Consider the following 10,595-nt stretch of genomic DNA (forward strand, 5'->3'; position numbering starts at 1 on the left):
CTCCTGCCCGCACAGCGGCTGCAGCTGCCGCTCCTCTGCCAACACCTTCACGCTGGGCTTCTCCGGGAAGGGGGACGGGCACCGTGCGGCGGTTGGGGGGCTGGCAGGCCTCTGTCCAGGGATGCCCCTCTGTCCGGGGGGGCCCGAGACCCGTGCTGCCGGCCCTGCTGGAAGAGCTGCGCGGCTGGTGGTGACGCATGCTGGGGCCTGCCTTCCTGGCAGCCTCCCCGGCTTCTTCGCATACCAGCCAAAGGACTTTCTTGTTTTTAATTATCGGCTGCGCATCCTTCTGCAAAAAGGAGCAGTTGGTATCATGAGGGAGGACTCGGGCTAATTAGCAGGAGCAACTAATTAGCTGTTTCCTGAGCAACAATGGCAGCTCAGACCAGGGTGGGCAGCTCCCGTGGCCTCTTGTCTGTGTGCGGGTCTGTTCGTGGGGTGACATCGCCCCAGATTTGGCAAAGCCATGACTCTGGGGCAAGGACCGCAGCTTGGTGCAGGGCGAGGACAGCAGCCCTCCGTGGGCTACTTACAGCTCTCTGCAGGCTACTGCTGGCCATCCAGGAGCTACTCACAGCCCTCCAGCAGCTCGGCAGGCAGCAGCACGGCGGCAGCTTCTCCCTGCACGGACACGTGCCCGCTGCAGGCACTGGCGTCCCCAAGAGATTCTCCGCTCACCTCCGGCCTCGTGCATGGGGCCACATTGTGGCCGCTCCCACCAGCCGCTCGCGGCACATGCCAGCTGGAGCGACCGGTCGGCAGCCAAGTTTCTGCCTGGTGCGTCAGCAGGGAAAGCTGCCCTTTCCCAAGGCGGTCAGTTCTTCACCCAGGATGGGTGCTGCACCCCGATGCTGGAGGAGGAGGGGAATGGGGGCTCCTCCCCACTGGGAAATGGGGCTTCTGCGGCTCGGGGAGCGGGTACGGCCCCGGGGCGAGTCCCTAGGGGAGAGACACCTGCAAGCACAGCCCGTGCGGGCGAGGGGAGCGCTGGCTTAGCAGCAGCGGCAAGATGGAGCACGCAGGGTGAGCCTGGCAGCCGCGCCGCAGCAGCTCGGCTTCCCCTCCAGCCACCGCTCTCTGCTCAGCCCCGTTCCTGCTGCTCACCTCCTTATCGATTTTTCCCAGGCCACGTCGCAAGGTGTAAACGAGTGTCTGAGCCTTGGCGCGGGCTCTGCCAAAGGCCTCGTCACTGCTTCCTTAATCCGGCCTGCGTCATCCAGGCTGGAGGACCTGCCCGCGCCTACGGAGCTGCAGGAAGGGGCTCTGGGACGGGGACGGGGCGGGGGTCTCCTGCCCCTTTCACAAGGCTTCGTCATCTGTTGCATAATTTGGTCACCCAAACAGGCTCCTGTCCCGCTGCTGATGTGCTTGCCTGATAACTTCATTCCAGATCATTGTTAATTTGTTAATTGAGCTTGGGTTGATGCCAACGGCTGCTTGATTTGTGCAGGCTCGATCATCATGGTTTTAGTGAGGATTTTAATTGATTGTAAGTTTGCCAGCGTGATGGCCAGTAGCAAGAACAGAACAGAGTTTTCTTTCCCTGTTACAACCGGTGTCCCCAGGCTGCTGCTCGGGGTTGGGGGGGGGTGTCAGGGCGGCCTCCCCAGGCAGCACTGCCTTCCTCAGCGCCTCCTCCCTGCCCCAACCCAGACCTGTGCCCGTTCCCTTCCTGGGTCCAAGGCCGATGTGTTGCTGCTGGAAAGTGGGTGCTGCTGGAGGAGGATTTGCCAGAGCCCACGGGGTGCCAGGATGAACCCCCACCACCACCCTGGGGACAAAGCAGCTGTGGGGACAAGAGCCATCCCACTCATCCCCCAGCCAGGAGGGAGGGGACAACAACCAGGCTCTGGGAAGAGTCTTTGATTTATTAAAAGGCACTTAAATTTGTACAAAAAGAGATGTAGGGCTTCCCGGCAGCCCCAGCCTGGCGCCGGGGCAGAGTCGTGGGCATGGAAGACTGTCCGGGGTCCCCAGGGACATGTGGCATGCCCAGGGACGGGATGGGGGGCTCCCAGCACCCCAAAGGCATCACTGAGACTGACCCAACCATCACCGAGGGACGAAGGGCTGGAGGGACGCCGGTGAGGGAGAACGATGGCGTCAGAGGCAGGAGGTGCCCTCCCGGGGACCCGGTCCTGCCAGGAGCAGGTGGCCCTCGGCCGAGGGGCACAGCGGCGCTGCAGTGGCACTCGGGGCTCAGTGGCTGGGGCCAGTCCACGCCGGAGCAGACTGGCGAAGGTTGGGAGGAATCCTTCATCGATCTGCCAGCACGTGGGGGCCAGCAGGGCCCCATCAGGCGTGCAGGGGTCTGTAGGGCTTGTCCTGGCCCGGTGGGTACCGCCAGAAGAGCCAGAACCGCACGACGCTGGTGATGATCCCCGGCACGTTCGGGACCTGCGGGAGGGACGTGGTGGGGGGAGCGGATCCACCCGGCTCACAGCGCTGCTGCCCTCCCCCACCGCTGCTCCACCAGCCCTGCGTTGCCGGGGGAGATTTATTGGCCTTATACCATCTAATTAATTAAAATCAATACTCATCTCACTGAGCCTAGTCACGGGCTCTGCTGTGTGACACACATGATGCTGGACGGGGGTCGGCTGGCTGCCAGCTGCTCAGCTGAATGCCACAGTGGGGACATGGGATGGGATGGGATGGGATGGGATGGGATGGGAGAGCATCACTTGGCCACCCACTGCCCCAACCCACCATGATGTAGGGGTCACGGAGCTGTAGGCCATAGAGTGTCCAGCTGGTGGAGGCCAGGAAGGTGGTGACAGTGAGGGGGAAGGACAGGCAGCGTGTCGACTTGCTCCGGACAATCTTGGCCTGCAGAAGCAAATGTCAGGCTGGTGCAGGGCTGGACAACCCTGGTGTCAGCGCGGGCCTTCGCCCAGCCCCACACACCAGATCAGCCAGTGGCGAGAGGTACATGCTGATGGTGAAGACGCTGCAGAAGAGCCCCAGGCGTGCCAGGCGTGTCCGCGTGTCGCCAATCAGGAGGGTGAAGTAGCCGTAGCCAGCGGCCAGCACGGCCAGGAGCAGCAGGCTCCGCAGCAGCACGGGGCGCTGGGATGGAGAGGAGGGGGACGGTCAGGCTGGGGGTCCTGCTGTCCCCCCCACTGACCCAGGCAGGCCAGCCCCCACCTTCACAGGGGTGTAGTAGAGGTACGCCAGGATGTAGAGGGTCTGCAGTGCCGCCCCGATGGCGTTGACAGTGATCAGCGTCCAGTCCTGTTTCAGGCAGCCGTAGCCCAACCAGCTCAGGTTGCTGCGCAAAGGGCAGAGGTGCTCACGCTGGGGGGCTTCTGTCCTCCCCCACCACCATATAACACCCCCCTGCACCGCCCCACAATGGCACATGACCCCCCCCAGGGCTGGACCCCTCTGTACTTGACATCGGTGGTGAGGAAGGGCAGGAACTGGATGTTCTCCACACTCTTGGTTGCCAACATCTGGTGCAGGTCTGACCTAGGGAGAGCGGAGGGGGGGAGCGGCCTCCTGGGTGCCTGGCACCACGGGGTGGGGGGTGCAGTGCTGGGGGACTGTAATCTTTGCAGTCAGCAGGTGCCCTGCCCCCAAAACATGCACCCTGAAATCACCTCAGCCCCCACCCCCGCACTTGTGACCTCCAGCCCCTGACCCCGACCCGCACCCCCAGCCCCCCCATTCCCTGGGGTCCTTTGCCTTCAGCTTTGTCACCCCCCAGCCCCAGCGCTGCTAACCCGCACCCCTCAGTTCCCCTCCCATCGCACCCCCTGAATTGGACCCAGCACCTTCCCCATTGCACCCCCAACCCCCCCTGCACCCCCTGAGCTGCCCCCGTGTCCCCCCCATTGCACCCCCAACCCCCCCTGCACCCCGAGCTGCCCCCGTGTCCCCCCCATTGCACCCCCAACCCCCCCTGCACCCCGAGCTGCCCCCGTGTCCCCCCCATTGCACCCCAACCCCCCCTGCACCCCGAGCTGCCCCCGTGTCCCCCCCATTGCACCCCAACCCCCCCTGCACCCCCTGAGCTGCCCCCGTGTCCCCCCCATTACACCCCCAACCCCCCCTGCACCCCCTGAGCTGCCCCCGTGTCCCCCCCATTGCACCCCCAACCCCCCCCGCAGCCCCTGAGCTGCCCCCGTGTCCCCTCCATTGCACCCCCAGCCCCCCCTGCACCCCCTGAGCTGCCCCCGTGTCCCCCCCATTGCACCCCCCCGCCGGTGCCCGCCCCCCGGGCGCTCACAGGCCGGTCCCGAACATGGCGAGGGTGCAGGCCAGGCAGGCGGCGGCGAGCAGCGGCAGCGGGGCCATCCCGGGCCGCGGCACCGGGCACCGGCGTGGAGGGGGGCGGCGCTGCCCGCGGCGGGGCGGGACGGGACGCACTACCGGGGGGAGGGACCGGCCGCGACACCGGGCGGGGGGGGCGGGTGGCGGGGGTGGGGCCGGGCCCCGCCGCATCGGGCCGAGCAACCCCGACACCATGGCGATGGGCACGGCCCGTCCCTATGGGGGACCCCCGGCAGCACCCCACAGCTTGGGGGGGCACACACAGACCCCACCCTCCATGTCCACAGCACAGGGAGGCCCCCCCCCCCCCCCCGCAGCCCCAAATTCCTGGGGCCTCCTGTCCCTGTGACCCCCCCTCCCCAGGACCCTGCAGCACCGCCCCCCCCCCATCCCTGTGCCTTGGGGGGGGGGGGGGGGGGGGGGGCGTGTCACACATCCCCATGCTCCCCATTCCCCCCTCCCCAGCATCTCACACAGCTCTGTGATGCCCTGAGAACCCCCATTCCCACGGCCACATGTCCCCAGGGTCCCCCCACCCCACGGGGGGGTGTCCAGGGCCCCCGGCCAGGCCATGGCCCCTGCCCAGCCCTGGGGGCTGCAGCTGCATCTGAGCCCCCTCCTTGGTCCGGCCCATTGGGGCAGCCCCTGCCCCAGGCTTGGAAGCTCATCCCAGTACACAGGGGAGGGGTAAAACTGAGCCCCCCCCCCAGTCCCTGGGAGGGCTTTGTGTCACCAGATAAAAACAGCTGATAGCGCCAGCTCTGCTGTGGCACTTTTCCACTCCAAAGCCCTGTGCAAACACTAGCCAATTAATTAATTAACCAGCACAAATGCCCTGCATGGGCCATTCCTCCTTCCCAAGGCCAGGAGAGCCCACCCCCTGGTGTAGGAAACAGGCCCCTCACCCCCCCCCCCAGCCCCCGGTGCTCAGCGTGGTCTTGGTTATTTATTCAAGACAATCGTATAAAAACTCCCATGTTAGAAAGCTGTACAAATCGGGGCAGGCAAAGCGCCCCACGCAGGGGGCTGCTGGGGTGGGGGGGCCCCTCCAGCACCCGGCAGAGGGGAGGGGAAAGGGGAAGGTCCGCGGTGGGGGCAGCTCTCACCCCCCCCCCGTGCGATGGGGTGAAGGATGGGGAGGGGGCGCAGCACGGTGGGGAGGGGGATGGCTCCTCCAGCCCCTCTGATGGCTGCCAGGCACCTGGAGCACATCCAGACTCCCTGAGCTGGTGACACCAAGGGACCAGAGCCCCCAGCACCGCGCCCCCACCTGCGGGACACATCACAGTCTGAGCCCACAGCGGGGAGAGACCCGAGGGCCAGCAGTGGGCAAGCTCAGCTCCTGGGGCAGGGGTACCAGCCCCCTGCTCCCCTCCAGTCCAGGGCACACGCAGCCCCTCCAGTCCCGGGCTCACGCTCAGCCTCCCCTGGCTGAGGCCATCCTGCCTGTGAGGGTGGGGGGAGCTGGGGCAGCCCGAGGGCTTTGGCTGCTCAGCTCAGCTTCGGGCCCTCCGTAATACTGATAAATCCTTTCCTCGCCCAGGTGTGCGCAGGGCAGGTCACCCCAGGGTGTGTGCGAGGGCCGTGGCGGTCCCGAGCATCCCGGTTCCGTCCCCAGCAGCCGCAGCCTTGGTTCGTCCGGGCACAGCGGGGCAGCTCACAGCCCCTGTGGCACCAGGAGGGGCAGGATGAGGCTGATTAAGGTGAAGGGGCTGCTGCCCCGCATGGCCGAGTTCTGCCCCACGCTCCTCAGCACGTGTGCGGCCGCGTCATCTGCAGGGAGAGAGGAGCTGTGAGCACATCCCGGAGGGACAGGACGGCCCCGAGCCAGCAGCACATCACCCTGTGCAGGGACTGCGGCCAGCGCCGCTCCCCAGACCCCCCCATCACCCTGGAGAGCAGCTGGGCCTGGCCTGGCTGGGCTCAGCCTGGCTAGGCTCGGCCCGGCCCTCCTGCCAGCCCCACGGCTGCCCGGACCCGTCTGCCTGCCTGCAGCCACCAGCCTACCTGCCTGGATCCTCCCCTTCTGCGTAGAGGCAGGGACAGGCGGTGCCTGAGCTGCAAAGCAAACAGAGGGTCAGGGCGGTGAAGGGCAGCTCCCGGACCCCCCGCAGGCAGGTTTCACCCGGGGGCCGTGTCCCCCCCCTCACCACCACCGCAGCCACCAGCACCTTCCCACCAGAGCCACGTGTACCCACACCCCGGGGCTGGCCGGGGGCCACGGCCTGGCCGTGACTCAGCTCAGGAAAGGCCGAGCCAGGCATCAACGCTGTGAGAGCAGGAAAGGGGGGCACCGGGGGGGGTCCAGGCGATACTCACTGCCTTTGCCAGCGACTGTCACCTTCAGCTTCAGGCAGGCTTCCCCGTGGTGGTGGATGGGCTTGGCTGCAAGGGAGGATGCGGGTTAGGGAAGGGGTGGGGGCGCCCAGCGGGGACCCCAGCCCCCCGGCAGCCCCCCAGGCACTCACAGATGTAGTAGTAGCTGTGCCCCTCCTTGAACTCCTTGCCCAGCGTGAAGGGGGTGAACCGCTGGAACTTCTCGGAGAACTTTTCGGGGCCGTGCAGGGCGCTGGGCTTGTCGCACTCCCAGCGGATCTGCTCCTTGGAGCGGGGTTTGCAGGCCCGGTACTCCTCGGGCTCCACCAGGTAGAGCGTGTAGCGCTCCATGGCGCGGGGGTCCACGCTCCCCTCCTCGTAGTGCGGGCAGATGATGTCCAGGTAGTCGTTGAGACGCACCTCCACCGTGTAGTTGCTCCTCAGGAACCTGCAGCAGGAGGGGGGCAGGCAGGGCTCAGCTCCAGCGGGCAGAGGTGTGGCGGGTGACCCCTCCTCTGCACCCCCAAATCCCCCCCCCTCATTAACAAGGCCTCTTGCCCACAGCAGCTCCTCCCAGCCCCAGACCAGGCAACCTTTGGTTCACCCTGCCTGTGCAGAGTCCTACAGTTCCCAGACTGGCTTTGGGAGGAAAAGACACCCCAACCGACCTCACACACAGCTGGTGGGGGCACCCCCCCCGTCCCAGCGCTGCCCTGCGGCCCCAGCAGCTGGAGGGGACCCACTGGGACCCGCACCCTGCCCGGCCCAGTGCTCCCAGAGCCGGGAGGTGTCGGCAGCTCTCGCCCAGCTCCAGCTGCTCCCAACACCTCACCCGGGGGGCGGGATATGGACCGGGAGCTGGCCGGGGGCCCCTGCGGGGACCCCCCACCTCGCTGGCTGCAGTGGCCTCCCCTGCTCCCCAAATCCTGCAGACCCTGGTCACCCGGTGGGTGGGGCAGCACAGAGGACACACAGCCCTACAATCGGGGGGCTGTCCTGCAGTGGGGGAGGTCACACACCCCCCCCAGCCTAGGGGGGCACAGCTCAGGGAGGGGACACCCCTACAGCTAACGGGGACTGATGCCTCGGGGCGGACCTCCACTATCGGGGGGTCATACCCTGGGGGTGGACCCCTACAGCGGCCGGGGGGGGGAAAGGAGTGTTGGGGGGCGCCGATCCCGGTCAGCCCCCCGGCCCCCCCCCCCGGCACATCCTGCCCGGGCGGCGGGAGCCGGGGCCAGTCCCGTGTTTGTCAACACGCTTCCCTGTGCCCCGGCGCCGGGGCTGGCGCCGCGCCACCCCCGCGGGGAAGGAAGAGGCCCCGCTCCCGGCTCGGCCTTGGGAACGGAAGGGCCCCCCCGGTTCCCCCCCCCCCCGCAACCCCAGGTCCGCACCTGGACGGCCGCGGCCCGCCGAGCGCAGCCCCGGCCCCGCCGCCCGCCAGCACCGGCCCCACCGGGGTTAAACACCGGCCCCGCCGCCGCCGCCGCCCCCAACACCGGGTTCGACGCGCCCCCCCTCCTTCGCCAGCCCCACGGAGGCTCCGTCCCCGCCGCCCGCCCCGGACAAAGGCCGCCGGGGAGCGCCTGGCCCCGGCAGGGAGCGGCGCCGTCCGCGCCCTCGGGGCCGCCGGGTGCCGGGAGGGGGGGCGGCGGCGGCGGGGGGGGGGGTCCCGGGGAGCGGCACTCACCGGAGGTTGGAGCTGTTCCAGAAGACGGTGTGGCGCTCGGCCGCCGCCGCCGCCCAGCACAGCCCGAGCCCCAGCAGGGCCAGGGGCACCCACCGCCGCTCCATGCGCTCCGCGGGGCGCGCTCCGCCGGGCGGGCACCGCGCCCGGCCCCCGCCTTAAGTACGGCCCCGCCGCCGCCCCGCCCGGGGCCGCGCCCCGCCCCGCGCACCGGGGCCGAGACACAACAACAACACGGGCAGCGCGGGGGGGGGCGGCGGCCCCACGCACCACCGGCACCGGGCAGGCCCCACCCCCTCCAATCACCCCCCAGCGGGGTCTCCGACGGGGGGGGGGGGGGATGCGGGGGGGTAAATCCTGCCCGGCGGTACCGCCACCCGCGGTCCTGTGCGGGGAGGGGCGGGGGGGGTCACCCCTGGCTGAAGCACCGGGGGGATGGGCAGCGATGGGGTGAGGCCTGGGGGGGTCTCCGTGGGGGGCGATGTGAACCCCGGGGGCTCGGGGCAAAGGGTCCGAGGCGTCACTGTCCCCTCCTCGCCGGGGGGGGGCGGGCAACGGCCGGCAGTGGGGTCCAGCTGAGGGAGGGGGGGTGGACCCTGCAGGCATGTCCCCTCCCCAGCCGTCGCCATGGGAACCCCCTTATCTGAGATGCCGGGGAACATCAGGAGCCGCTGGGCAAGTGGGGCCTGGGGAGCTGCAGCGGCTACCAAGAAGGTGCTGGCGACTAGGAGGGGCTGGGGGCGGCGGGGGCAGCCCCCCCTCCTCCTCCCCTGCCCTTCCCAGCTGCCTCCACTCTCCCAGGGCTTTTCTCCAGCACCGGACAAACCCCACACGTGTTCCCCATCCCGCTCCCCCCCCTCCCCACTCTCTGTTTACTCGACATTCCGAAATTCCCCTCCCGTGACCCCCCCCCGGCGCAGGGCGGGGGGCTGCGGGTGCAGCGGGCGCGTTGCCTGGCGGGGAGCGCGGCAGGAGCTCGCTATCTGCTCCCATCTGCCCCCAACACCGATCCATCCTTGTTAAGCCGGGCGGCGAGATGCTTTTCGCCGCCGTGTTGTGAAGTGATAACTCAGCCGCATTTGCAAAACAACTTTCCTCTTGTTTATTACATAATGATCCATTGATTGTGGGTAATGTTGCATGCCCGCCGCTGCAGCCGTGCGAGGAGCGCTCCCCTGGCACGCTGGAGGGGCTCGGGCAGGCGCCGCCACCGCGGCTGTAACCGGAGAGCGGCTGCGGGGTCCCGCCGGGCTGAGGTTGTGGGGTGCCCCCCACATCCCGCCACCCCCCGCCCCGTGTCCTCCCCACGCTCTGCTCTGGTAGGAGGGGGACCCGCTTCTTCCTTTTCATCCTCCCTTGTTGCGGCCAGGCCTGACATCATCCCCTGTGCCGTAATGACTCTGCAAGGCCTCCTGCTCCCGGGAAGCCGGCGCTGCCGTGGCTTGTACCGGGCAGCACCTCCCGGGAAGAGCCCTGGGGCCGCTGCGGCCTGTCGGGATCAGAGAGCCGGAGCGTGGCACGCGCCAGCCGCGGGGATGGTGCTGGGAGCGGGTCAGCACCGCGGCTGCTCCCCTCTGCCGGGTCCCAGCGTCGCCCCGCTAATGCCCCCACCGTGGCAGAGACGGGCTGAGCCTGTGCTGGGTGCCTGGAGAAACTGAGGCAGGGAGCAGCAATGGGGGGACTGTGTAGCCCCTCCATAACTCAGCACCCAAGGGCGCCTCTCCCCAACCCTTCCAGCAGGGCTGGTGCAAGCCCCGGGGGGGGTGATGAGCACCACGCTGGATCTGTCCCGTGGGACTGGGATGTTGGTACCCAGCACCCCTGGCTGAGGGGCTTCTCCATCCCCTCCACACTGTCCCCTCCACTGCGGTCCCCAGCCCTGGGGAAGGGCCACCAGCACATGGGGACAGGGCTGGGAGCAAGGCCACAAGGATTTGGGCAGGTCCCAGTGTCACCATCCTGCCTGGCCCACGGCAGAAGGGCAGTGCCAGCATCACCGGCTGGACTGGGGGAGGAAGGACCAGCACGTGTCCCCTCCTGGGGACACCCCCAGGGACAAGCCGGGGCTGGAGGGTGCCCCGTTACCTCCCCATGGGCTGGATGGTGGGGGCCAAGCCACGGCAGGGACGGGGTGACAGTCAGGGTGGGCCGTGCCCTGTGCAGGGGGTGCCGGCACTGGTGTGCACACGTGTGTGTGCTCACGGCCACGTCGCCTGGTGCACGTGGGACCGGGGACCGCCCCGGGTGAGCGGGTGAGCGCGGGACGGGGTCGGTGCCCGTGCAGGCAGGGCTCCTGCCGCACCACCCGCGGTTTGCA

General features: G+C 68.6%; 2 protein-coding genes across 3 annotated transcripts; both read right to left on the reverse strand.

Moving 5' to 3' along the window:
• Positions 1-1,850: 1,850 nt before the first annotated feature.
• SLC50A1 (solute carrier family 50 member 1) lies at positions 1,851-4,356 on the reverse strand. 2 transcript variants are annotated; one of them, XM_074928977.1, is made up of 6 exons: positions 4,232-4,356; positions 3,394-3,471; positions 3,148-3,271; positions 2,908-3,069; positions 2,710-2,829; positions 1,851-2,397 (listed from the first exon to the last, which is right to left on the reverse strand). In XM_074928977.1, the coding sequence occupies exons 1-6, from the start codon at positions 4,297-4,299 to the stop codon at positions 2,296-2,298; spliced, it is 654 nt and encodes a 217-aa protein (XP_074785078.1). In that variant the 5' UTR covers positions 4,300-4,356; the 3' UTR covers positions 1,851-2,295. The 2 variants fall into 2 exon arrangements, with proteins under 2 accessions (XP_074785078.1, XP_074785079.1); XM_074928978.1 differs by lacking the exon at positions 3,394-3,471 and having other exon boundaries at positions 4,232-4,298.
• An 852-nt stretch (positions 4,357-5,208) lies between these two features.
• On the reverse strand, positions 5,209-8,404 carry EFNA1 (ephrin A1). The gene is made up of 5 exons (XM_074929042.1): positions 8,282-8,404; positions 6,744-7,039; positions 6,595-6,660; positions 6,283-6,333; positions 5,209-6,048 (listed from the first exon to the last, which is right to left on the reverse strand). Exons 1-5 carry the CDS (start codon positions 8,383-8,385, stop codon positions 5,933-5,935), a joined length of 633 nt encoding a protein of 210 aa, XP_074785143.1. The 5' UTR covers positions 8,386-8,404; the 3' UTR covers positions 5,209-5,932.
• Positions 8,405-10,595: the final 2,191 nt, after the last annotated feature.

The sequence above is a fragment of the Athene noctua genome, chromosome 29 (assembly GCF_965140245.1).
Source record: "Athene noctua chromosome 29, bAthNoc1.hap1.1, whole genome shotgun sequence".
Taxonomy (NCBI): domain Eukaryota; kingdom Metazoa; phylum Chordata; class Aves; order Strigiformes; family Strigidae; genus Athene; species Athene noctua.